The sequence below is a fragment of the Equus caballus genome, chromosome 29 (assembly GCF_041296265.1).
Source record: "Equus caballus isolate H_3958 breed thoroughbred chromosome 29, TB-T2T, whole genome shotgun sequence".
Taxonomy (NCBI): Eukaryota; Metazoa; Chordata; class Mammalia; order Perissodactyla; family Equidae; genus Equus; species Equus caballus.
Window position 1 is genome coordinate 26,501,792 of NC_091712.1, and position 13,743 is coordinate 26,515,534.

At 39.0% G+C, this 13,743-nt stretch overlaps 1 protein-coding gene across 10 annotated transcripts in view; it reads left to right on the forward strand.

The window, feature by feature from the left end:
• The window catches only part of NEBL (nebulette), a 333,764-nt gene that overhangs the window by 271,385 nt on the left and 48,636 nt on the right, over positions 1–13,743 (forward strand). For 8 of the 10 annotated variants that reach the window (XM_070255116.1, XM_001496364.5, XM_014737063.3 and 5 more), the window contains 3 exons: positions 5,021–5,131; positions 7,656–7,766; positions 10,414–10,524. The exons of the other annotated variants lie outside the window; for them this stretch is intronic. In XM_070255116.1, coding sequence (XP_070111217.1) covers positions 5,021–5,131; positions 7,656–7,766; positions 10,414–10,524 — 333 coding nt within the window. The remainder of the gene's footprint in view (positions 1–5,020; positions 5,132–7,655; positions 7,767–10,413; positions 10,525–13,743) is intronic. 10 annotated transcript variants of the gene reach the window in all.

The following is a 13,743-nucleotide window of genomic DNA, read 5'->3' on the forward strand; positions in this document are numbered from 1 at the left end:
TTTCCCCTTCCCCTCCGATAACATGACATGGAAGTTTTGAAGTATCAAGAGAAGAGATCAGTTAAGATTTTTCCTGCTTATTCACTTTATTCTCTACTTAAGATAATGCTAAGTCACATGCAGATATTCCCCCACAGTGCTTTCACCTGTCCCAGGGAGATTTCTTCTGTTGTTGTTGGTTTTTTTATTCCTACTTTTTTGGGGACCAGACACCAGACACAAGGTTTTTGTCTGCAGCCCACATCCAAATTCTCTGGATATAACCAAGTCATTTCTTCAAAGGGACAGAAATGATGGGCAATAGTAGCAGCTGATTCCAACCCCACTGCTCCATTCCACACACGCTCAGTGGACAAGATCTTTTCTATTCTTCAATAGCAACATCAAAATAGGGAGAAATGATGACTTCTGGACAATGAAACTCTCATAGAAATTTTGTAAACATTATATGTGCTATTTGTTCAAATGTTATCATTCTTCTTCTCAGGGAAAGGGCACTCAGACATTACTTTGGCTTGTTGTTTAATTTCTTCTTCAAGCAAGAGAGGAGAAAATAATTACTTGTATTTTTCATGTCTCGTATCCTCTTAAGCCAATAAAGGGAAATTTGATCAAGAACGGTCAGGCAAATATTTGACTAAATTAGTTGTTTGTTTTAACTGAATTGATAGAGCAGGTAAATTTGGTCAAGGCTTAGAAGCCCTACAAAAAATTGCATGTAATAAGATAAGTTTTACTGGAACATCTTTTGTCTTAGTCAGTTTGGGCTGCTGTAACAAAGTACCACACACTGGGAGGCTTAAACGACAGAAATTTCTTTCTCACAGTTCTGGAGGCTGGAATTCTGGGATCAGGCTGCCAGCCAGTTGGGTTCTGGTGAGAGCCATCTTCTGGCGTGCAGGCTGCTGCCTTCTCGTTATATCCACACCTGGTGGAGAGCAGAGAGGGGAAGCAAGCTCTCTGGTGACTCTTATAAAAGCACTAATCCCATGACGATGTCTCCACCCTCATGACCTCATCTGATCCTAATCACTTCCCAAAGTCCCCACCTCCTGAGACCATCACTCGGGGGGTGAGGTTGCAACATATGAATGTTGGGGGCACACAAACATTCAGTCCTAACACCTTTTCTGCATTTCAAGAACAGTATGGAAAGTACTGTATACATCCTTTACCTCGCTTTCTTGTCCTCCATTGCAGCGGGTTCTTCTTTGGGTGGATTAGAGTCATCTTTCCTATGAATTCCCGTTTTAGAGGAATAATGTGGCTGTTGTCACTGACCCACAGCCCAGAGAAAGGTTTCTACTTCCGCGAGCTGTCATGGCTTTCACTCATGGGTTCTCAGGATGTTGAAGACGATGTGAAGTTATTAAGTAAATTTGCACTAAGAGACATAGAGATCGAAATCACTTTACTTTTCTGAGACAGCGTCAAGAGGGTGGTACCAGCATTTCAGGTTTGCCCTCATCTTTGCCCCCTTCTGCCCTCCATCTCCATTTGCCTCTTCCCCTCATCCTTGATCTTCAGCCACTGGACCATCCATGCTGAAGATCCGTGTGTCATTCTGATCTCATGGTTCCTTATTTTTTACTACTCTAGTTCATTTACCTTCCTCTCACCAATAAATCCTGGAACTTACAATTTGTGATTAATATATTCTAATACTGCATTTCTGTGTTAGAAATGGTGGTATTTTGTGATCTGGGATATTAGATCCTCATCTTATCGTAGTCTCTCTTTTCTTTACCCACCTTGTTCTCTGACTCCTGCCAAGTGCGCTCTTTGCATGAAGGTGAAAATCAAGTTCCTGGACTCTTTAGTTTTTCCAGTCCACTTTCTTCCTGCCTGAGCTGTGCTTTCCCATTCACTTGAGCTTCAGCCCCACCCTGTGAAATGGGGTCTGATGGCCCCTTTCGTACGGTGAAGGAGGTTAGGCGTTTCTGGCAGTTTGCGCTGTTGCCAAGTGAGGGAGATGGAACGCAAACTCCCGTGTTGAGCCTCTGGAGTCATTGTCATGTGTAGATCTCTCTGGACAGCCATTGATCCTGGTCCCCAAGATCTCATTGATAGCCGTGCCTCCTTCTTTACTGAGAAGACCAGCACCTTCCAAACTACGCTTTCTCAATATTCTTCCTCTGAGCCTCAGGCTGTTATTGTTTCGGTGTTTGTGCTACACTCTCATCTCATTCACAGAGGGAAATGCTTCCCTCTCTGTTTTCCTTCTCTTCGGTCCTCTCTGTACTTTCTCTTCTGAATATCCTATTTCCCCTTCCCTCTTTCTCCCTATGGCTGTGGTACCCTAACTCCTGTGTGGATAGGTCTCGGGCAAGCATGTTGGGAATGCACATCCCCGCGCTGCTGCCTCAGGGCCTGCTACCATACGTCTCGCAGTGGAGCCTGGGAATCCTAGTTTAACCATATCCCAAGTGCTTCTGATGTAGGTAGGCCGGTGAGCACACTTTGAGAAACCCTGGCTCATTGAAGGAAACTAATATTCCCCTAACTTAACATTATAAAAACCAGATGAATTGGAAAAAATAAAAACCCCTAAACTTACAGATATCTGCTTCTCAAAGATTCCATGGGCAAAGTAGACCAAATTGTCTTTATTTACATGAAACTTCCAGTTGATGTTTTTCCATTGTCGATGAACCCTCAAAACCAAAAATATTCCCTGAGAACAAATTTCACTCTACAGATGACAGGGACTTTGAAGGTACCCTCAGCATTGAAGAAGTGCTCTTGTTTCTATGTCGGCCTGTTTCCTGGCGCAGTTCTTGGAAGTCTGATAACTAGCACTTTGCTTTTACCATTGCTCTGGCCACACAACGTGGAAGGAAGATAAAATGATGCAACTAAAAACCGAATCCGTCAAACGAAATAATTCCTTGCTTCTGATTGGCTGTTTGGACATCGGATATAAACAGTTTTAACATTTAACTTAGCTATATATTTATTGTATGCTGTGGAATTAACTTACATTGTGGGCCTTTTGTTAAAATTGGCTTTCAATTTTTGCTCTTCTGATTTCCAGTATTGTCACTAGGGCGAAATATCCCTTTGCAGAGGCTGAGATGTGTTTTCCCTTTAATTATAGCCGTTGCTGTTAGAGTTTTAGGCTCAGTAATTGTGTTTCTGCTCAGCAGGGCTCGAGGAGAGAGAAATCTTCTAATAAGAAATATCTTTGGACCAAATTTGTTCTCCAAAGGCTAGAAAGATAGAATATCTAAAAATTTTAGTAAGGACAAGTTTGATGTGAAAGATGTCTCTGAATTACGACCAATGAAGTAGACACAAAGAGAACTGTCTGGCTCAGAGATGGTTTTTGTTCCTAAGAGGTAAGCTTGACTGAACTGTTTAGAGAGCCTCCTACAGGTAAAGCTGAGTGTTGATGATCTCAGGGAAAGCCACTGATGTTTCTGTTCTAGCCTATAATTACGCTTCTCTCACTTTCTTCTAATACCAGATGCAGGTTTAATCAGTGTGTTTTCTAGAAGAAATCTCTAAATCTGGCTTTGAAAACTTCTTCGCCTTCTCTTTCACAAATATAGTTCTCGTAACAAAAAGCATGCTAAAGGAATTTTTCCCGCTAGTTGTATATTGGCCAGTTCTAGTCATAATCAACCTTCCTTGATGACTTATTTCAGTAAAATAATTTTTTCAGAGGAGAAGGGCTTTTTGAAGTAAAATATCTGAAATGAATAAATACACATATTTCACTTTTTGAAAGAGTCATTTTTGGCCTAGCAATGCCATAGTTTCAGCCTTATAACTGTATTATCTCAGTCTCACATAAAGAAGAGGACAACTTCTCATCATCGTTTTTGGTGTATCTGTAGTTCCTTTAATTTAGAATGTTCTCAATGCAGCTTCTTAAATAGCTTTGTTAGATTTTAGTATTTACAGAACATCCATTGTGGCCTTTTCTCATGGCTCTCTGTAGATTACTTGTTAAATGGCCATATGTAACACAGATGTAAGTGAGGAGATGATATGCATCTCTTATCTCCCTTGTGGTTTAGAGAATTTCTTTATACAGTTAGCTATCTCTGTAATAAGTACATAGTAAACCTGGAAGTAGCTTCTCATTTTGCATTAGTAACAATCTCATGCAGAATTTATTTACTTTTATCATCTTTGTGATGCAAGTTGAATAAAATATTTAGCTGGTAAAATCTGGGCCCTTGTTTGGTAAATATCTCACATGGCTGGATATTTTTATTATGTAGACAGACCGTGCTTATAGTCATAAAGCATGGGTTCCCATTGACTTTCAGATGCCTAGTTCAAATGGTAGACTTTAGAGCATAATAGCTGAGGGGTGTCAGTGTCTAAAGGGCAGGTAGGGTATAGATTTAGGCTCTTCCCAATCGCTGTCAGCATCTTCTTTTATTTCTTGTGAACTCTTACCTAAAGAACAATTTACCAGGCTCAAGATAAGATTCTCCTCGCTGTGTAACTTGATTCATATCCAACTCCATAGATGGTCGAGAAATATTCTCAATACCAAAATCATTAAGGAAAGTCTTCCCCTCCGGCCCCCATTACATTTTTAGAAATGGTCTTTCCTGAATTCACAAAAGATGACAGTGAGAGGGATGATGAGGCCATGAATATTAATACCATTTTGATTTGAATGGGCTTCCATGCCACCAGATTTTCTTCCAGTGGATGGATCCACTTCTTTTTGAGTGAACCAGTAGATGACCCAATCAAATAGCCAACTTTACTGGTTCTCCTCTCCAAATGGGTTGATGTCAAATAATAACAGATTATAAGGTGTTAAACAGCGTCACTCAGAATGCTGTCCCAGAGGAACTGGTACTTGATTCTGCTGCTTTTTGGTAGAATTCTAAAATTTATGATAAAGTTGGAGTTACTTTCCTGTTGATAAGAAGACTTTGAGGTGGTAGAATTATATAAGAAAACATCAATTTTGTTCTGGGAACTCTTGTTCTAATATCTTTTCAACAGTCACTAATATTTTTTAAATGTAAAATTATGTGATCTTATTTAACAGAAAGTTTACAGAGAGGATTTTGAGAAGGAGATTAAAGGAAAGTCATCACTGGATTTAGACAAGACTCCAGAATTTTTACATGTAAAGTACATCACCAACCTTCTGAAGGAGGTATGAATCTGCTATTTACTATTAAATGTTGCAGAAGAAAACTAGAGGAAAAACCCTGGAAATATTTACTTAATTCTCAACTACTTCAGTGTTTGAGATATTAATCCATTACTCTTTTCCTCACTTCGACCTTTACTAGTAGAGTTTTTCATTTTCATTAAAAACAGGAAAGTGTGTGTGTTAACATTTCCATTTAAAGTTGGGGGAAGAAATTACCCAGATTTCCTGGACAAACTTGAAAAATATTCTGATTTTGTGTTTGGGGTGTAGCTCAGCAGCTCTGTAAGTAGTTTTATAGCTTTATTGCAGTTAGTTTTTTTAAAAAAAGTCTTTTGCATATGGGTAAGGCAAGCTTGATTCTCTCAAATTTAGTTATTATAAAAGTGCGTATTGGAACCAGCTTTTTCTGTAGCTTCCCTGCAGTGTTCTCATGACACTGGATAGCAAAAATGAGGTGCTCGTGTGTGAAGGTCTGGATAAATGTACATTACTTATGAGTGGTTTGTGTTCTTCATAGGGAAAAAAATAACATTTAGCATATAGAACTTAGGAACTCATGTCCACTTTTCATTTTATTCTCAACAGAATTTCACCCCAAACTTAATAGTGCCTTTAGGCTCATGCGTTGACCCTTAAGGTCCTCAAATTGAACAGTTAAAAGTATCATGCTCACAGTCCGTTCCTTTAAAAGTTTTTTTGTTTTTGTTGTTTGTTTTTAAATGGCTGCATAACTTGGAGCTCTTCCAACTCTCTGTTTAGGTAGATTCTTTTTACATTGAGGAAAAGCATTAGAGAACTCCATTTCATGCTGATTTTTGAGCTCAAGAAACTATTCCTGAAAGAAATGTCTTAAACCAGTGACATAAATTAGAGTGTAATTACCTACATAGATGTGCATCGTAGTGAACTTCTTTAATAACCAAATGCCAGCTGGCCTTTACCATTTAACTGCTTTTAGAAATTTAATGTGATTCACTGTTGTAGTTTGGGCTGAAATAGACATGTAATTTACAGAAGAGTTCTCTTGCTACCCTATCTTTTCTCACTTCTAGTACCTATAAAATATTTTGAAGTTGAAGATTAATCAAATGGCAACTTTCTACTATTATTGTCTTCCATTTAAAAAATATGCACTATTTATTGAATTTTTTAAAGAGGAATGTTTTCATCATTTACCCACAGATGACAATCTGAGATCTATTTTGAGGTCCATAAATGACTTTGATATACATGCTATCGCCTTTTTGTATATTCTTCCTTTTAAATGAATCTTGTTTGACTTATTGATTCAGAATGTATGCATCAGGATAGAAAAAAGCCCCAGAAGACTACGATGAAAAATCTTTTAATGAAGTTATAGAGATGTCTGATTTTAAAAAGGGACTCTTAGTGACTTAATGACATTGTAACTTCCCTTTCTAAGGGTAAACCTTTAGCTTTAACTTGTCTTGGCATTCTTTACTTGATGGTTTTTGCATTTGTATTCCCGTTTGGAGTGTTCAAAGTATCATTTCATTCTTAATTTCATTTGATTCCCTCAGTTACCCTTTGACATTGGGAGAAGAAGAATTTTTATTTCCATTTTGCCTGTGTGGAAATCAAGGATAGTTACTTAAAGGTCTCTTGAAGGTCACGTGACTCAATAAGTAAAAGAACTCTGACTTTCATCCAGGCCATTTGACACCAGAGCACTTTCCAAAATTGCGTGCAGGTCGTTACAATGTCTTGTAGGCTATTAGTTAAGCAGAGGTCTGGCTAATTTAATTATACTGGACAAAGAGAAAATAACATGAAATGACCGCTAGGGTTAACTAGAGCTTGATTTCTTATCATTAAAGGAAGTTTCCTCTTTCATCTGGTAAGTTAGTTATAAATGCAACTTGGTTGAAATGGATTAAGATATGTATTGTTTTCATAATGCAATTAGTAAGAAAACAAGAAATCCATTAGCACAAAAAACCCCCCAATCATATATAAGTATTAGTAAAGACATTTGGATCAACTTAAAATATGATATTAAAATAAGTGAAATTCAAACTATATATTATCAATATAATTATTTGGTTTTATTAACCTTTAAATAGAATGAATTTCACTTTGGCTACATCAATGCTTTTGATTTTGTAATTTTTCATTCTTTTTCAACTATCTTCTTTTGGTGATTCATATTTTATAGACAGCTTTCAAAGAAATATTTCAAATAATTAATGAGTGTATTCCTAGCATCTTCCTGAATATTTAAAGGGAAGACGTCTTTTAAAAAGATGGTACCAATATGGTTCCAAAAAACATGGGAAGAAAGGATAAAAGGGAAAAGTCTGAGAATGTTGGAAGCCACTCTAAACATGATTAAGAGAAAACGAAGTCTCTGTAGGAAATAAGGAGCATGAACTCTCAGGAGAGTGATTTCATTCTTTTCTAGAAATATTTTCTGCTTTCTGTGGTCTCTAGAAAACATGTAAAACAGTATGTCAGTTAAAGAGCTTCCCAGTAAATTTTAAACTGTAATATTCTTTCCTCACAGAAGGAATATAAAAAAGATTTGGAAAATGAAATAAAAGGGAAAGGAATGGAACTTAATTCAGAAGTTCTTGATATTCAAAGAGCAAAACGAGCATCTGAAATGGCTAGTGAGGTGAGTATATTTATTTAACAACTGAGAATGTGTGAATTTTCAGCTGATTTCTTATTTGTAAATCTTTCTCAAAGATTATATGTGTAAGTTGATTTGTTTATTTTAAAGATTGGCACCTGAGCTAACAACTGTTGCCAATCTTCTTTTTTTTTTTCCTGCTTTTTTTTTCCCTCCCCAAATCCCCCCAGTACATAGTTGTATTTTTAGTTGTGGGTCCTTCTAGTTGTGGCATGTGGGACGCCGCCTCAACATGGCCTAATGAGCGCTGCCATGTCCGTGCCCAGGATCTGAACCCTGGGCCGCTGAAGCGGAGTGTACGAACTTAACCACTAGGTCGTGGGGCCGGCCCCGATAAGTTGATTTTTTTATGTGTAAGTTGATTATAAGCAGCTATGTCCTAGTAGTCTTTTCCTAATCAGTGAATTAAAAAAAAAAATGATGCTCACCATTTCCTTTCCATGTAGTATGAGAAAAATGACCATTTCCTCATTTTAGAGGGAAATCTATATAATAAACCCAAATAATTGTATGAGATATAACTGATTTTTTAAGCACGTAAAAGGCAGAAGATTAGGAAGGTATGTTATCATGGTCTGTTGGTAACTGCAGTTTAAAAGTTCACTTGCTCTTCTGCTCACAACCCAATCGACTCTCCCAGTCCTTGCCTAGGCTGCTGAATGAGTCTGTGTAACCCACTTTATAAAATGAAAGTGATCGTTGCTCACTTTACATGATATTTATAAGGAATGAAATGCCTCTGAAGTGCTTTCAGTCCTTTCATCCTTGTGTTATGCCATTATTTTGGTATCACATAATGGCATTCTGCTTTGAAGAGACTGTAGCTGAGCAGTGAAAAAATTTAAAGCTTTATCCCCATATGTTAATAAATTGTGGTGATAATGATGGGGACCCTATTCGTCAGGTTGCAAATAATAGAAACCCAGTTCAAACTGGGTTAAGAAACAAAGGAGATGTATTGGTTTATTAATAGAGAAGTTCAACGATCAAGTTTCCTTCAGGTTGAAATTCACTTGATGTCTCTCTTCCTTCATCTCTCAGTTCTGTTATCTTCTCTATTGCTTCCCTCTTGGGAGGCTGTCTCTGTGTCATGGCCCCTCTTAACAACAGGGTCAGTAATCGCAGTGGGAAGTGAGCATCTTTTTTCTTACAGTTAGAATTAAGGTCCTCGGATTGAATCTCCTTGGATCACCTTCTATCCTGTGCCCACACTTGACCCAATTATTGTGTAATGTCAGGGCAGTGTAAAGTGCTGGTATGACCTGGTATGCTTCTCAACCCGTCCAAAGTGTATGGATTGAGAGGGATTAGAGGAATTCCTCCAAAGAACATCATGGAGTTTTTTGCCAGAGGAAAGAGGAATGGATGCTGGTCAGGCAAAACAACAGATGTCCACTGTGATGTCTTTAGCTAATCTTGCCATTACATAGTCCTACAGTAGTAATTTTCTACAAATTCTTCTGTTATGGTGACATGTGCAGTCCACCTTCAGAGCTAGATCTTGTAACACTCATCAGAAATATTTGGAAAAATCATTTTATACTCTCAGTGGCAGAGTCCAGTCAGATGCAGACAAATGGCAAGATGGTAGCAGAAGCAGCAATAAATCAGGCCTTAGCATACGGATATAGGAGTGAAAGATCAAAAAAGCTGTTTAGGGGCCAGCCCGGTGGCGCAGGGGTAAAGTTCGCACATTCTGCGTCAGCGGCCCGGGGTTCGCTTGTTCGGATCCCGGGTGTGGACCTCTGCACAGCTTGTCAAGCCATGCTGTGGCAGGCATCCCACATATAAAAAGTAGAAGAAGATGGGCATGGATGTCAGCTCAGGGCCAGTCTTCCTCAGCAAAAAGGGGAGGATTGGTGACAGATGTTAACTCAGGGCTAATCTTCCTCAAAAAAAAAAAAAAACTATGGAACACCCACTCTGTGTGGGCACCAGGCTATACACTGTCTCATTGATCCTCACAGTGATCCTGCATAGAGGAATTATTATCCCCATCTTGCAGACGAGCAAACCAGAAATGCTGAGAAACATTCCCAGTGTCTCACAGCTACTGAGCGCTCTGACCTCAAAGTCAGTCTTCTTTCTATGTCAACTCGTTTAGACCTGCCTCCCTATCCTCCAGCTCCCAAGACAGTTGGGGAATTACCTCTGACCCCCCTCAATCCATGCACTTTTGGTGGGTTGATTTCCATCCCCTCCTTACTCCCCACGTATATTTTTAATTTCACTAGGATGCTTTTTTAATGTATCCTTCAATTTCTTTAAAGAACATGAATATGGCCAAAGATGAATATCAATTTTTTAAAAAACACATAACAATTTAGAATATTGTATACTTAAAACACTGTTAAACTACCTAGGAAGTTAACTCAACAAATGGGTGACCATGAGAACGTACTAGGTCACCAGCACGTTAAACTCTCTTGACATCACACAATGATTTGGTCAGTTGTGGGCGCCGGATAGCAGGCGATCCAATGAGATGCTATCAGATTATTCATAATGCAAAGTAGGCTGTGTTTTCTTCTTCTTTTTAAAATATGTGTATTTAAACATTTTTTGGTATCATTGCTCTATGTTTGTCCCCTGAGTGTGTCTGAATGTTACAAAATGTTGCTTTTTACAGAAAGAATACAGGAAAGACCTGGAGTCGCAAATTAAAGGGAAGGGGATGCGAGTTGGCGCTGACACCCTCGGAATACAACATGCCAGAAAAGCCTCGGAGATGGCTAGTGAGGTTAGTGGAGTGAATGAGGCAGACCTTAAACTTGTATTTTGGAACTTAACAAATCATATTAACAACTTGCTTAGTCCATGGAATTTCCCAAAGCTTTCTGTGCCCAGTTTAACAGTTTGGAATGGAAACCATTCCAAATCATCACACTTATTTGAAAATTTGCAGTTTCTGCTTTGCTCATATCCTTTAAATATATCAAAGAAAACTTGAAGAAAGGCATTTTAAAAGAAAACACACAAGCACCCCCTTACCTTCTTATCTTATCCTGTAATATAATAAATTTTCATGTTAATCTAGGCTGCAATCAGTGTTTTCATACTACTTTTTCTTTAAATCATTTGCTACTTGGCATGTCTGTATTTCCAGCTTTCTGAGCAGAACTTGAAAATCACATATTGATACTCTAACATGACAGTGATAGCCATTTCTGTGTGATTTGGTTGCATCATCTGTTGACCTCATCACCATGCCTGGAATTTCTGCAGAGTCAGCATTTGGGGTTGAGGTGTTGCATATCCTAGATGACCATGTTCCTTCATCTAATACCATTTTCCTCTTTGTATATGTAATACATGTAACGACAGGATGTTAATTTAAAAGTTTTGGCTTGGAGGCTATGATATCATAGATATCAGATGACAGAGTTCTAGGAGTCAGATCGTATGAGTTTTTTTCAAAACAAATGCCCCAGAACTCGTTCCACACTTCTTGAACTCCCCCAGCAATTTCCAGAATATAAAAGGGTCACTGGAGTGGACGGTGTTTGGGAAGAGATGATTTTGTAAGAAGCACATGTAAAGAGAAAGTTGGGGTGCAGGTTAAGAGGTGCTGCTCCCTCATCTCCAGGCTGACTGGGGGGAGGTTTTAGTGGGGCTACCCTGAGAGCTATATTGTGACCCTTGAGTTAGGAAGAGCTGGCTTAGGATTGACCCCCCCCCCAGGAAATCTGGAAGAAGAGAGGTAGCTGATTAATTGCCAGGGAGTTAGGGCTGTGATGGGATCTGCCTGCATCCCCAGTGTTAGGTACTGGCCAGGGAAGTGGGATGGCCATATTTGTTTAGGCAAAGAAGTGGGGATGGCATAGAATTCTTAACCCATAGGACTTGCATTTGAAATGGCAGCAGGTGGGCAGGATGCATGCTGGACAAGTACTTGAAAACTTCCTTTCACTTGGCCCTTAATTCTGTTCTCCTCCTGAGAGATAGCCATTGTTATAAAATTGTTGTAGAGCCTTCCAGATCTATGTTTATGTATAGATAGATAAACATACATTTGTGCACACAGAGACTTAAGCAAACTTAAATACCATGTACTTTGTTCTGTGCTGGCTTTTTTCACTTAATATTATGGACTCTTTTCCATGTTACTTCGTATAGTTCTACCTCATTCTTATAGAAAAATTAAGTGTTCTATAACATGGATGTGCAACCATTTACCTTTTGATGTCTCAGAGGCATTACCATATGTAAATGACACATAAAATGCGTCATTTTATCCTTATTATAACAAGGATCTCAGCATTACATGCTGAAACCCGAATGTTTAATTTTTTCCCCAGATCTACTTCCCTCTTCCACCCCCTTCTCAGCAAATGGCATCAATGAAATCCCATAAGTCACTTTAATTCCTCGTGTCAGCAAGTTTTATTGATTCTGTCCCATAATGGTTTCCTAAATCCATCTACTTGTCCCCACCCTAGTCCAAATTACTATCTCTATCACCTGGATCCTTGCAATAGCTTCCTAACCAGAATTCTGCTTCTGTTATTGCCCCCCTTGTATCCATTCTCTGCCTAGCAGCCAGAACAATCCTTGAAGAATTAAATTATGTTACTGCCCCCACTTAAAAGTCTTCAGTGGTTTCCATTCATGTCCAGCGTAGACTTCATACTCCTTGCCCTGGCGTTCAAGGCCCCCCTCCATGAATGGGCCCCAGGCTGCCCGTCCTCATCCCGTGCCCTTTTTCCGTTGTCCGTTATGCTCCAGTCTCATAGGCTTCCCGTCTGCCCCTCCACAGGGTTTAGGGTCTCTGGACAGCTCTGCTGTCTTCCTGAAAGTCCTTCCCATGGTCTTTGCAAGGTTGGTTCTTTCTTGTTATTCATTTCTTAGATTAAATAGTCCTTTCTTAAGGTGGCCTCCTTGGACTTCGGAGTAACTAACTACCCAGTAACTATCTAATCATTACCTATAATTCTCTGACATTTTTCTTATTATGAGGAGGGGGTGACATCCAGTATTAGTTCCAGTCACTGGATTGGAGTATGGGGGTAGGGATGGGGAGGGATTTGGGGCTGGAGAAGGCTTCAAAATCATCTTCATGGGCCTGAGAGTTTAAAGAAAGCATTCTTTTGCTGAAGAAAAGAATGTGGAAAGAACAAAAATTTTGTATTTCACACTTTTACCTAAGAGCAGGCTTCTAAGATGTATTCCTTTTATGAAAAGCTGAAATGTCATGTCTTTCCTTAGTATGTTCATAGATTAGTTTATTCAATGATATGCTGATTTAGGTTTCTCTGTGTCCCTTGGGACTACATACTAGGAAAATGGGGCAAATTTAGTTATTGAGAACCTGGGGGAAACAGGCCTAGAGGAGAGGGCTGTACCATGGTTACAAGTAGCCCAGAGCAGTTTTGATGGTGCCGTTGTCTTTGCAATCCAAAGCTTTTATTTGCACATAATCATAGTCATATCCCATTTCGTCCAACTGACAGGCTCTCAAATCCTTTTCAGTCAAAGTTTGGGAGTTCACCATAGTTCAAAGTTTAATTTTTCCAGTAAAATCAATGTAGTATATTGTTACACTAGTGACCTCCAAGAGTCAAACCTTGCAGTACTTTTGGGCTCGACCATCTGACTTTCTTTAGCCAATAGGACATTAGCAAGTGTGACTCGGCAGAGGTTCTAAAAGATTGTGTGGATTGGGGCTTGCCGTCTTGAAATGCAGATGTCAGAGCGTTGTTGTTTTAAGCCTTCTAAGTTTTAGGGTGTTTTATCGTGCATCAATATTAACTGATGCAGCTAGTGTCCTGTGAGCTCTATCTATGTGCTTTACAACACTTCTAGATTTGAAAGTTCATATTGGAAAATTAAATGACATATTTCTACCATGGGACCTTGGTGGCTGTCTATGATTAGTGCCTCAGTTTCTATGTATATTGTCCTTCAAACGAAGGGTTTTGTTTGGGGGCCCTAAACAGGCTTACTAAAAACTGAGCTTTTT